Source organism: Haliotis rubra, unplaced genomic scaffold (assembly GCF_003918875.1).
Source record: "Haliotis rubra isolate DU_JTF1 unplaced genomic scaffold, ASM391887v1 Scf623, whole genome shotgun sequence".
Taxonomy (NCBI): domain Eukaryota; kingdom Metazoa; phylum Mollusca; class Gastropoda; order Lepetellida; family Haliotidae; genus Haliotis; species Haliotis rubra.
This window is the reverse complement of record NW_025767328.1, coordinates 341,269-356,167: the sequence shown is the minus strand read 5'-3', so window position 1 is coordinate 356,167 and position 14,899 is coordinate 341,269. Positions and strand designations below refer to the sequence as shown.

General features: G+C 37.9%; 1 protein-coding gene across 1 annotated transcript; it reads right to left on the bottom strand.

Moving 5' to 3' along the window:
* Positions 1-530: 530 nt before the first annotated feature.
* On the bottom strand, positions 531-14,875 carry LOC124256308 (interferon-related developmental regulator 1-like). The gene is given in 14 exon segments (XM_046690283.1): positions 531-4,207; positions 4,907-4,933; positions 5,427-5,487; positions 6,587-6,715; positions 7,078-7,142; positions 7,145-7,211; positions 7,691-7,799; positions 8,750-8,928; positions 9,158-9,208; positions 10,230-10,425; positions 10,923-11,003; positions 11,461-11,548; positions 13,499-13,627; positions 14,683-14,875. Coding segments are annotated over 13 exon segments (1,200 nt in total). The 5' UTR covers positions 14,705-14,875; the 3' UTR covers positions 531-4,207; positions 4,907-4,910.
* Positions 14,876-14,899: the final 24 nt, after the last annotated feature.

Sequence of the window (14,899 nt, the reverse complement as noted above, 5' to 3'; positions counted from 1 at the left end):
AGTCGGCGGTGGTAACACATCTCAATGTTTGTGTGAATAGTTGAATACCTTATTAACTCCTTTCATCAACCTCTCAAGATCTGGGTAACAATTGGTCTTCAGCAATCCATGCTCGTCTTCAGAGGCGAATAACGGAATTGCTGACTTGGTTGACGCATGTAATCGTATCCCAATTGCATAGATCTATGCTCATGCTGTTGATCACAGGATTGTGTGGTCCATACATCAGGGATGGCAACAGGAGAATCTATTTTCAGCTGAAAACGTAATATTGTGTCATCGAGTTGAAGGTTTCTCAATGGATTTAGACGATTCACAATTGAACATTTTGACAGAAAATCAGCGGAAAATTGCCATCCCTGATACTTAATTATTTCTAGACTGCTGCCAAGCTGTTGAGGGCAGCGTTAAACAAACAAAACAAAACTAACCAAATCTTACCTTATATGGATTTGGTTGTGTTGAGTGTTAGCAGCTGCTCTTATTGTAGCAACTCTCCTTCCACTTGCAACATACAAGACAAACCCTGATTTTGTAGCAATTGATAGTTTTATTTATTTTGGTTGCTATACACTATGAATAAAACAAAATTAAAAGGAGGAAATACACAAGCGTACATCTTATCCCATGTTCCGCTAAAAGTTTTACAAATGCTAAAAGTTGTGTAAAGACGCCTGTGGAGATGAAGTGCCCAGTAGGAGGAGGTCACACTGACTAGCACTGTCCCACGGGTGTCAAAAGTCAAAGATGGAGCATTTGAAAAGACAAGGGTTTTGTATGTATATATATATAAACCAGAAAATGTCGCTTATCTAAAACAATTGTTTCAATATGTACAATTAAATCCTTCAGGATAAAATTATTTTACAACTCTACGTTCCCATAAGTTTAGTGAGATCTTATTTGTATTTTGTGATGAACACCTTTCCATGAGAAACATTCAAATAGACACATAAATGACATTTATCGGAACAAAAGACCCTTTGTTATCAATGACCTTGATTAAAAACACATTTCCATTCTATATATAAAGACTTTTCGAACAAGTCCCCACACCATAAGTAATCAGCATAAAAAGATATCATTATGCCTTTTGGAAAAATAACAAGATGAATAACTTCTATCCTCAAAGGAAGTCTGCAGTACATTAAAGAAATAGGTAGCAGCAACAAATTATCTTCTCATGAAAAAATATATATTTATATGACAAGCAAATAACAACAAAATTGGAACTGAATTCTTCCAAATTTTTACCCATTTCAAATCATGAGTTGCCCTCCACATAATACAAGTATAAGGAAATGGTTTCATCAATCAGTCCATGACAAGAATTCCATCTCCTATTTTGGCCAAACCAAGAATATGTGCCTTAACTAGCTCAGCCATTTAAAAATATCTCAGCTTGGTGAGAATGTTGTGTATGTTTCACTGTTTCTTCTTTGAAAGTTGCAGTATCTCAGCAACAACTTGATTCCATATCTAGACTATGACAGTTTATCAGTAATGAAGTACTACAAACGAAGGCCTGTGAAATAGAGAGATCCATATAAGGTATAGTTGGATGACTGGAAACTATAGTAGTGATTGGTCAACATTGGCATAGATGGGAAAATTGCACCATTTACCAACAAAAATTCTTCTAGACGCTGACTTAATCTGACTATTCCCAAAGTGAATAATACACTGCACCATATCTGCATTGATTCAGAGGCAGTAGTCACAACATAAAGTAATTTTCACATCAAATTACTTAAATAGCATATAACTGTCACCATTATGTGAACAATGATCTTGTAGAAACATGCACAAACCAATCAAACCAAATCTTCCAGAATAAAACCAAACTGATATAATATGAACACATTGTTAACCTGATCCTACACCAGCAGACATAACTAGATATTCCATTATTCAAACAAGATCTGTCTTTATGGCTCACATCATAATCAGAAACAATTTTATTGGTTTTCACTGAATCAGCTGAACACAGTATTACCCTAACTATGACAAAAGGTGATTTCGAGAACGGAACATATTCCACTGGATTTCACAACTCTAATAGTCAAGCTCAAATTAAGAAGGATGAGTATTATTTGAATAAATAATCAACATGATGCTGATCCGGGTACTTGTGGTAACCATGGTGACAGTTAAAGGATAAATAGTCAGCAACATCTGTTCGTTAATATTAAAGAAAATGGTCAAGGCAAGTAGATACGAAAATATATTCCCTGGTCTGCTTTATTATTACTCCTCCCTGCATAACAAGTCTACTTATGATTTAAGACTACGTTATCAAACATCACAGACGTAGCGACTATGTCACAGGTGAGCTTCACAGCTGCAAACAACAACACAAGGCAGGTAAAAACAATCAGTGCAAGCATCAAGCCATAGGAGGGACGCCCAGATGCGACTCCGGCAGCTATATCGACATGTTGCTATTGTACAATACAAATACTGCTGAAGGTTCACACAGATACATGCATTTGCTGTGGAGGATTTGATGTACAACCCACGTATAATGAGGAAATAATGACATGCTGAAGCTATCTAGGGAAATATGGAACAATATTTCCACAAGTCCTATGAAATTATGACATGTCTCAAGCTAATTAATCAATGAATGTTTTTTACGAGATAACAACCTCAAGCATGAGATAACAACCTAATATCCATCAGGAATATCGGAGTAACTGGCTTCTAGAAATATCATGAAATAAACTAGTTATCGTAACATGGCATGTAAGACTATGGTTTTGCTGAAAAGAATTCACAGACATTTCTGAAAATCTAAACTCTGCACAAACTAAAAGAAGTAATTAGTCATTGATTACTTACTGTATAAGTACAATTACAGTACAGATATTGTTACAGGTGATGTGTTTTGACAAAAGTCCAGATATATTTCACTTGATTGTACTAATGGGCTTTGCCCCAAAGACCCCATTCCCCCACGCCGTAACGGTTGGCCTCTCTGGATTTTAAAACTGGTTGTAAAAGAATGAGTATCAATGCATATGACATACAATTCTTGTATAGGATACACACACTATCACAGTGAATAGTCTGTTTTGTCACTCATACTGATCCATACCAGTGAGCAGAGGCGATGTACGTATGTACAATACAGTCACGACATCTGCATGGTCTTTTGCTTTGCAGCTCAATAAATACATATATATATATATATATATACATAACCATTTAGGTGAGCATGGTTGACAGTATGTGATAGTTATGGCAATGTTGCAAACAACGGTTTCACAAGTTTCATGGGGAATTGAACCTACATCTGTAGCATGGGGGGAAAAAAAATTGTTACTGGATAAACAAAATACATTAGTAAATAAAGTCTTCACTCAAAACAAACAACAACTAGTAACAAGTACTCATAAATGCTTCTACACAAATGTATCCTAACAAACTTGTATATGCAACATGTCATATTTATGTTACCTGACTAAATTTGTTTCTTTTTTTCAGGAGTCTGGTTTTCTCACTATTTTGTGTTGCTGAAAATGTTTTATCTTTAATCTTAAGAAAACATGAAAATAACATACTAACTCTGACCACCGGTCATAATGCCCTTAGTAATGCAGCCAGTTTTAAGCATTAACACTAGCCCACTCATGCAACATCGATGATCATATACATCCAGAATGGCAATTAGACATATAATATCCCTGACAAAAAATATATATAAATTGACTTGCCATGTTACATATTTTTAACATTTGTAACATTCTGTATATTTTCTCAGAACAACCCTGTAACATATTCTGTAGCAAACCCTGTATCAGTGTCTGTAACCCTTTTGAAGGTGAGAAATAAGTTGGTGGTGACCTTGACCTACACACATGACGAGGCTGTTCAGGATGATATGAAATGTAAGGCAGCACCTGGCGAGGAAATATTCACTAAGAGCAAGACTTCGCTTGGCGCTACAATATTGCCTCCCATTGACATTGAAGCCATCTAGGCTATACGTTTCAAAATTACATTATCCGCTGAGTATAGATGTTCCATTGAGTGTCACTCCTACGGCCATAACAACGCTACCATCACAATGCACCATGTGTGATTAACAAAACACAAAAGCTAGAGAACAGTGTCATCAAACACCATTGACACTGACAGACCGCTTGTCCCGATGCTTCTGACGAAGCTTTGTCCGAGCCTTGAATGCAGCTGCATTGTACATGTTCTGAAAACACAAGGTACAAGATTTTAACTACTTTCGTCTGTCAATGTGTGTATGCTTTCATCTTGATCTTGAGTGAGTGAGTTTTTAGCAATATTGCAGCAAGATCACGGCAGGGGACACCAGAAATGGACTTCACACATAGTACCCATGTGGGGAATCGAACCGGGTCCGAGGATGCCAACAGCCTACCTGAGTCAGGTAACAAGAGTCTTGTGTTGATTTAAGGGTGTGATCACCCTTGTAAAGAAGTTGAGACTCTGCAGACAAGATTTGTTCAAGCTATTTAGTAGTAGTTCTCTACCATCACTTCAAGAAGGGACAGAGCCTCATGAGTTAATTTCACCGATCCGAGTTTTGAGGGCGTTTGTCAGTAACTGATTAATCTAATTTGTTAGTGAGTGAGTGACTTTTAGCAATATTCCAGAAACATCAAGGTGGGGGACACCAGAAATGGGCTTCACACACTGTACCCATGTGGGGAATCGAACCTGGGTCTTCGGTGTGACGAGCGAACGCTTTAACCACTAGGCTACCCCACCACCCATCTTGATCTAGTAGAAGTAATATGACAAAATTATGCAAGATGCTTATAGGACATTTATGCTAGTGCTAATATCTCACTAAATTGTGTTCATGGGCATAATGATACATGTTACTACATGTATTTACAAATATGTATAACCTATTGACTATGCTTACCCTTTCAAACTTGGTCAGTTTTTGAGAATACATGGCAGGTGCTCCCAGACTAAAGATCTCTCTGATTAATGGTTTTTTAGAATACATGGCAATGGATTAATGTATTCTCTGTAAAGAATAATGCACCTTTAGAATACATGGCAGGTGCTCCCAGACTAAAGATCTCTCTGATTAATGTATTCTCCTGTAAAGAATAATACACCTTTAGAATACATGGCAGGTGCTCCCAGACTAAAGATCTCTCTGATTAATGTATTCTCCTGTAAAGAATAATGCACCTTTTTAATGTATTCTCCAGTAAAGAATAATACATGGCAGGTGCTCCCAGACTAAAGATCTCTCTGATTAATGTATTCTCCTGTAAAGAATAAAGAATACATCAGGTGCTCTAAAGATCTCTCTGATTAATGTATTCTCCTGTAAAGAATAATACACCTGATCCTGTGATTAGACTAAAGATCTCTGCTCCCAGACTGATTAATGTATTCTCCTGTAAAGAATAATACACCTTTAGAATACATGGTATTCTCCTGTAGGGCAGGTGCTCCCAGACTAAAGATCTCTCTGATTAATGTATTCTCCTGTAAATAATGCAATAGAATACACCTTTCTCTCTGATTAATGTATTCTCCTGTAAAGAATAATACATGGCAGGTGCTCCCTCCTGTAGACTTAAATACATGGCAGGTGCTCCCAGACTAATAGTGTATTCAACAAGATCAAGTCCACAAAGGGACAACATAATTGTTTTGTTACATCAATTGATAATTATGTTGTGGTACTTCAACAAGGGCTCGAGTCAAGTTAGGGTTGTTTCCCTCTCTTTTGTGGGTGTTCATTAATGTTACCGCTGAGTTATCTCCCTTTGTACATCGTAAAGCAAAAAGCGTTGCTACCTCTTCCAATATGCAAGGTCTAATCAACGTTTTTCCGTATGCATTAATGGCTCCACCATGATGTAAGTAATCAAATAATGTTTATAACATCATCATTAACGCATTGAAGTATATTTTCTCAATATACCATAGCATTAGGTATGTAATTTATCTACTCTAAATATTGTAAGGCTCAGCTACGGTAGTCACAAGATGGCGAATTGTCGTCTGCTCATCTCACTGTTCATGTATTCAAGGTATTTCAGCTAATATAACGATTCATGTTATCTAGCATTGTTTAAAGCATTCATAAATGCATTGTATTAAGGTATTAGAACTTACCAAGGTTATTTCTCTTTATTATTTCAGTTTTTTAACACATACACTCTACAACAATTCCTGGTACATAACAAACTTCATTGTAAATGAACTGTCAACAGTTATGGATTAAAACATTGGAAGCTTCAAGTTTTTTTTGAACTTTTGGAACTATTTCCAGAGTTTCCTGGTTATACTACCTGTCCTCAGACAGAACAATAAGTTTAGATAAATATGTACACCATCAGACAGTTGCAGTACTAGGCAGTTCTCACACACCTCAACAAGAGTGAGTGAGTTTAGTTTAACACCGGGTTTTGCAATTCCAGCAATATCATGGCTGGGGACACAAGAAATGGGCCTCACACATTGTACCCATGTGGGGATTCGAACCTGGGTCTTTAGAGTGACGAGCGAACGCTTTAACCACTAGGCCACCCCACCAACCCCCATCAACAAGAAGACTGACAGCGCGTGTTAGTGTTACCTGAAGGTGCTGGTAGATTCCTGACCCCAGGAGGTCACAGAAGGTGTCGTACTGCTTTTTCCTGACCCACGTGTCAAGATGTAGTCCTTCAACCCCAAACTTGATGGACACATCAGGGGCATCCCACTCCTGTAACATGGCAACAGATTCTCTTCACACCCATCATTCAGAACAAATATCAGCTTCAGTTCATTCTAGACAATGGCTGTTCATTGATTTGTCTCTTTGATTACGACACAAGAATTATCAACTAACGGTGGCAATTGAGTTGTGGTTTAAATCTCTAAGCCCAACATTATTAGCAAATAGACTGAACACTGCTTGTAACATCAGTATATTGTCCTTTGCTTAGATTTGCTAAACACATCCATAGCACTTTCTAAAAATTATCCATTCTAGTCCATAAAATTCTATGCCTTAAATTCCTTCCCAACTTTACAGTACTAAAGTAGGCGACTTTGGTGACAGGCGCTGCTGCAAAAACCGTTTACCTCAATAGTACGCAGGATGTCACGGAAACTGGATCGTTGCTGGCGGCGATCTTTCTTGGCACGAATTTATTTGAATCTGTAGCCAGCTGTTTTAATAACTCACACAATTCTTGCATTTTTGCTCCTTCAAAGTCCTGTTACAACAAATTAAAACAAGTGATGTATTGAGACCAGATTCTACCAATACACTGTAATAGCAATACCTCATCATGCCATCACACACTGGAATAATTACAACAAAACAACATCTCTTACCAAATATAGCAACTCCTCATTTATAGAAGTCAACATTACAATACTGGACCTAGATTTTCGAAGCTCTCTTTGAGCTAAGACAGTCATAAGCTAATGTTAATGTATGGCACTTACGACTATCTCAGTGCTAAGAGAGCTTCGAAAATCTAGGCCCTGGTGTTGAGTTTATGCATTATTATCCATTCTGAATGGCTTATGCCACAGTCAGCAATAAGGTCTGTAGTCAGTAGATAAATATCTTAACCTGGGCCACTGGTAGACTAAATAAACAAGTCCTCAACACTAGGATACAATGACATGTGATCAGCCAATCTCCAGCTAGATTACTCTTCAGAGGTATGGTTTGAATCTGACATACCTCGTCTTCCTCTCGACTCAGTTCATACATAAGAGCTATGGCCTCCCCTGCTGTGATTCGCAGGTCCACGTCCGAGCTCCGCAAGAGTCCTGTCATGCGATCAAGGTGACTGAAAAAAAGAAACGATCAATTTAACAATGATCTATTTGACTACCAAAAGCCAACAATGGCTGAGAATTGCAGTACTGCGACTACTATGAATAGGTTCATGTTTTAGCCAATAATAATACATCACAGTGGATGGAAACATGCGCTGGCATGTTAGTCCTGAGTCAGCTTGTAATTTTAACTGTATTGTGAGGCTCAGTACAGTTTCAGACATTAAAGGTGGTCTTCTATTTCCTATAACTATTCTTGCTAGTAATATTTGTGTTTAAGCTGCATCCCAGAGCATCTAATCCAAAGGAGCTCACACCAGACAAAGCAGAAATCACTGACTTTATTTGTTGTTGGCTTGTGTAGTGCTGCTGTCAGCAATGTTCCAGCCAAATGTCAGTGGTTGGTAAATATTCTGCATCTGCCCCAGAAGCCCCATATTTAACCCAGATTATCAGAGAGGCATAACATAGGTGTTCCACAACCAACAAATGACACAATAAAACTACGCCATTCCCGTCAGTCACACATTTCTCCCCTTCAGTAGCCACTGTGATGATCTGATACATACTTAGTTAGCTTTCATGGTAAGAATGTTTGGCATCCATCGTGTGCCTAGGAACTTGTATTAGTTCTGACTATGGTTGATACCCTGGTCTAACCACTGTTTTTTGTTTAATGCTGCACTCAGCAATATTCCAGCCATATGGCGACAATCTGTAAATAATCAAGTCTGGACCAGACATTCCAGTGATCAACATGTTCATCGATCTACGCAGATGGGATATGGTTATATGTGTCAGCCAAGTCAGCGAACCTGACCATCCGATCCCATTACTCGCCTCTTACACCAAGCATGGTTGCTGCAGACCAAGTCTAACCTGCATCTTCACGGGTATTCAACCACTGTGTATGAGGATGTACTTTAATGAACACAGCACTGTTATGATCACTCAAAAGTACCTTGAAACCATCTCTGCTACAAGGAAGGACGGTGCAATGGAGAGGAGAAGACACCACCCAGAGAGAGCCTTGGAATGCATCACGCACACCTCGGGAGAGTGAGAGGGTGAGGAGTTATCTCCCTTCACATATGATGCTTTAAAGATGTCCTCTAGAGCTGTCATCACATTACGAACATGCTGAAAACACAGGGCAATATTGTGGTTACAGCATACTTCACTAATACTGTAAAAGTCACGAGATTAGTTTGCTAATAACAGTAACAATGTCTCCTATGAGCAACAATACCACTATATGTTCATAAAACCACTTGTGATCGTGTAAGCCAAAAGTGTTAATAGTATTGCTATGCTATTTCAAAAGGATGAAGTTAGGTAGTTGAAGACCATATGTCTGTGAAACACTCACCTCAAGGTCCTCCCCTGCCAGGAAGTTGCATATCGCCAAGGCTTTGGCACACTACAACAGACAGACAGACTTTTACACAGGGCAATATAGATAATACACAGTCAACATATAACCAGAACACAGACACTCTTACACAGGGCAAGACGGACAATACTGAGACAACATATAACCAGAATATAGACAAATGGGTTTGAGGGTAGATATATTTAATGCTCAAATATTTAACAAATTTAAATTACAAAAATTTATAAAACACTTTAAACACTATATAAGTTTTTGTTCACAGTCTATTTATTCATGAAAACATTGCATTTAAGCATGTTGCCACTAGTGGTGTTCTGATTAATTGAAATAATCGAAGATTGGTCGCAGTGACCAAACGACCAAGCAATCGAAAACATTTTCTCATAATCGAACATAAACGATTTTGGAACTACTGTTTTAGTCTTTGAATACTTGACAATGGAACATATCTTAGAAGTTGTCAGGGCCTGGAAACATGTTTATTTCTTAGAAAACTCACTTCACTAACTGAAAAGTCATGACTGAATATTTCTCTAAGACTCCAGGAAGTTTATGTTCAGGATATATTAGTCATCACTTTAAAGTAACAAGTTGCGTCATGTTATACTTTTCTGCAGTAACAACCAGGATGGGAAAATCTGAAAAATGACGCTAACCAATTTTTTTCGATGATTGTTTGTTGGCAATGAAGCAATCATCGATTGTGAGATTTCAACCAATTCCCAACACTAGTTGCCACACATCTGCTTCACAAACAAATGTTATGATGGTCTTTCATTATTAGAAGAAAAAGAACATCTGCAGAAACTAGGCATACAAGTCTGAATCAAGTGTTTGAGTTAAGTTTGTTTTATGATCAAAATGTTCCACCCTTGGCAAGTAACACCTTCATAGCATGCCTTTATAAGATAAAATGATTTTTAAATTGCATAATGTTGGGATGTGTGCCACTGGCAACTTTCAGAACATATCATTGGAAACAGATCAGGTATGTAAAACAGAACATGTCGCTATGCAAAAGATAGATTCCCTAAATTACTTCACCCACCTTTCCCCTTGCTTTAACGGATGTTGACTTGTCAGCCATGATGGTGAGCATAAAGGGACGTAACTCTACAAACAATGCCTCTGCCTCTTCCCCAAGTTGTGTGATGAGGAGTGCTATACATGAGGCAGCCAGGGCCTGCTCGTCACCCTTGCCCTTTCGTAGACACTTGGTCAGACAGTCAGCAACAGTCTCCTTCCTGTGGAACAACATGGTTACTATCAAGTCATGGACAGCGAGCTGTGATAGGTCAGGAGAAATAGAAATATAAGTAAAGCCTGAATTGAGAAATTCTTTCAGTCATTTTCTAAATTTTTGCTGCATAAAGCTTCACTCAAAAACATTTCAGCTTTATGATGGAGCTGTTTAAAATCAGAACTGGACCAGGCAATTCCGAGATCCACATAGTCAGCAACAATCCACAACCATCGCATATAATGACTACCTCCCTCTAGATCACTTTTCTAACCAGTAGCTGGAGAACCTATTCTATTCCTGAGTAAAAATAAGTAAAAAAACAAGTTACAAAGTTACATAACTGACCTCAGAATAATGTCCCTACCAATAATCTGTGAAGATGCCACTGACTAAGCTACAACATGTGATACAGACTCGTGCAATTATAACTCTTATCCCTCCTTTAAACAGAGCTGCATGATCTGTTATTCCTTGTCTGCATAAAACAGCAACACCCACCTGTCTCCGAGGAAATCCAGGATGTACTTCTTGCTGAAGGATTTTTGAATTCCCTCCAAGCAATTCTTTCTAGTCACAGCACTAAACAGGAAATGACAAAACAGCTCTATTTTAATAAGTTATGGATAACCTCATAAAGAAGAAAAATTCAAATTATTCCATACTATTTGTAAAAAAGAGTAATTTGATATATACTTCAGATCATATATATTAATAAACATGATTGTGTCATAAAACCTAAACCAACTTTGAATACAAGAGCATCTGTCAATGACAGCTTATAGTTAACAAATGTTTCTAGATTCAAACAGATTGGAAACAGTTTTTGACAATTCTGACTATCCTACATTGTGCCCGTGTTTCACTACAATTCAGTAAGCAGTAATGGTTAGAACCAAAGTCCTCCCCCTTTATACTGTTATCTATGAACTCATCATTACAGTTTTGAAATCTTATATCTTGTACATTCCATTAACACTTTTATTTACAATAATAAACATGCTTGAGCTCAACTGACCATGGGAGTGTCTGCACCTACCTCTTAGACAGAGTGCCTTCTATACACTCTTTGAGTTTGTCCTCAAAATCTTCCTGGGTATTGGTGTCTTCTGACTCGACATCTCCACCTGGTGGCACAAATACCAGATTACTCTACACCCCTCTGTACATCAGTTTGTATGTTCTTGAAAATCAAACACTTAAGAGCAATGACTAGAGCTTAAGGTAAAATGATATACGTCTTTTGCATTGGACGAGAGGTCAGTCATATGGCATTTGACCATGACATTTAAGTATGTTCGTTTTTGATTGGCTGTCACTAAAAAATTAGAAGTGAAAAATTTTCAATAACCACTTCTGAGAGCTGAGACTTTTACCATGACATTTAAGCGCGTAGTGTCAAAACACTACGCAAGGGTAATGAGTGCATATTTCAAACGCGTTTTATTCATGGTGCATATGTCATGGTAGAATGGAGATAATCCTATTGTGTTTACATTTTGGAAGTGATTATAGTTGGTTGAACACGGCTAAATGTTTCATTTAGCAGCGTTCAACCAACTATAATCACTTCTCAAATGTAAACACAATAGGATTATCTCCTAATTTGGCATTCACACATTTGTATTTCTAAGACTGTATTCTTGAAATGATATGCACATGGATGGGCCCTTTAAGCTTGAACTCAATGTTTCACCAGAGATTGAGGAAAATCAGAGTTTGACTGCGTGCTTTTCATGAATAGAATAGCTATGGCATCCACGCGAAAAAAATCAATATCTGAAATATCTATATAAACTGTGTCTAGACTGGCACTGATGGTCGACATCAATATATGAATTTCATATCAAAATCTATTTGAAACATCCTCATCATCACATTTCAATGATTTGCAACTTGTAATCGCCACAGGTTCATTAACAAGTTTTGAAATATTCTGACGTCTTACAAGTCAGAAGTGTACCACATCCTGCTTTAACTGTGTCTGACTTGATGAGATAGTTCACAGGCCTTCCCTTTCTAATGGTATCATTGAAAGATGTTAATGTAGAGCAATTTGAGCACACATGCACTTGTGTCACCTCTCCATTTGAGGAACCCAAGTGGGGAACCAAACCCAGGTCTTTCCCGCAAAAAGCGAACACTGTAATCACTATACTACACTAATGCCCCTTTTGCAAAAGAAAGCTGGTAGTAGTATGGCAGTGAAAACATGAACTCGCTTTTACTTAGTGAAGATCTTTTTAGGTACATATGAGTGACATGAAAATTCTAAGAAAAGAACACGATATTCATGCAGTTTGGTCATACTCTGTGCAGGTTACAACTCAAAAGAACACACATGAGGTGAAAGTCTATTCTTAAAAAAACATTTACAACATTTTACGGGCATGGTTACTCTGTAGTGTAAGAAGCTTTCTTTTGCAAAATGGGTTGGTGGGGTAGCCTGATGGTTCAAACATTTGCTTGTCACACAAAACTCCAAGATTCCCTGCTCGAGTACAGTGTGAGCAGCCAATTTCTGGTATGCCGTGATATTACTTAAATATTGCTGAAAGTGGTGTAAAACCTAACTCACTCACTCAAAACATGTACCAAAGGAAATGTGAGAAGCCTTACTCATAACGTTGTCCACTACCATGACAGTTGAATATATGTAACATCAGTTGTTGTCACACCATTACCAGATATTTGGGGAACATTACTAATGTATGTACACATTACATATATGTACAACTAACATCACAATCACTCACAAGGGGCATTGGGGTAGCCTAGTGGTTAAAGCAGTCGCTCATCACGCCGAAGATCTGGGTTCGATTCCCCACATGGGTACATGTGTGAAGCCCATTTTTGGTGTCCCCAGCTGTGATATTGCTGGAATATTGCTAAAAGCGGCGTTAAAACCAAAGTCACTCACTCCCTAACAAATTAGATTAATCAATTACTGACAAATGCCCTCAAAACTCTCGTCGGATCGGTGAAATTAACTCATGTGGCTCTTGCCCTTCTTGAAGTGATGGTAGAGAACTTCTAAGGGTGATCGCACCCTTAAATCAACACAAGACTCTTGTTACCTGACTCAGGTAGGCTGTTGGCATCCTCGGATAGGACACTGGCAGTGCTCCAGTTGTCACCAGTATCACACTCATCATCAGTGGGAGGTCGTGAACCTTGCCGACTCTTATCGGCAACTTTCAAGCCACCTGACAAACAAATCATCATCATTTATTACAGCATATCAACCTTCAGTAAAGATTAGTGGGGTAGTATGCGATGATGAAAAACATTTGTCTGCATTTTGTGAAATAAAATAAAGATAGCAATTGGTAGATGGCAGTAGAGTCATAATTCACTGAAATAATGAAACACTGACCAGTATTTTCAGAAGGTCCAAACATTCAAGAAATCAAATAAAAATTAACTGTGAAGATTGACCTCACATGACCTATTCCTCTCTATAAAGTTCTGAACTGTCCTAAACATTATACAGAAATTGAATTTGAAATGATGTCCATTTTGAATAAATAACATGTAGTTTAATTTATGCTTTATTAAGAATGCAAACTCAGCACAACTATAACATAAGAGGTGAGATCAATATCATAACATATGGATCGACTTCTGAGTAAAGTTAATCCAAATATAACACATAAAGTGTTAACCTTGTTTGTAAAGTTAACTTATTGTTGACATCATCATTCCCCAACAGGTACTTTGACCCACGATGACACTAAATAACCCATGCAGTATGTTTGGGATACACGCCGCTTGGATATTTCCTTTCTCGCTGTGTCATATTGTTTACCAACATGACATGACAGCTGACGGGCCATGTATGGGTGTACAGTGGTATATATTGCAGAATCTACTTATACAGTCCAACACACGAATGTGTAAAACAAGACTGACATTGTAAAACGTGTGAAATGATAAAACGTAACGGATCAAAGGAACATGTTCAATTGTGCCTCACACGCGGTTCACACGTGCCAATTCAACAGGTCTTTTGATTCACTAAGGTTACTCAGGTCGATAATTTCTTTCTCGTAATTCCAACATGAGTGAGTTTGTTAAAATTAGGAGATCAAGATCATTACATGATTTTACTGTGTTTCGAATTGACACAGTCCATTATCAAAAGAATATTTAACATCCGTATGTTACTAATCGCCACGACAGGGCAACCCATGTTTGGATGAATCACATGTCTCTTCCCGCGTACATACATAAGAAGGGCGTTTCGACATCACATACTTACCCTTTTTCTTGTTCTTCGGCATTATTTTCCTATTTTTCTAAACCGCCAATTAGTTCTACGATTACCTATACCCATAAAACGACATATATGAAAATCCAAATGGTAACAGATTGTTGTATCTAGAGAATTTTGACGTGACCACATGGACATTGTCAGATAGCGCAGTGCAATGCGATTGCACTAATAATCTATATATAGTTTTACCTTGTTCCATGAC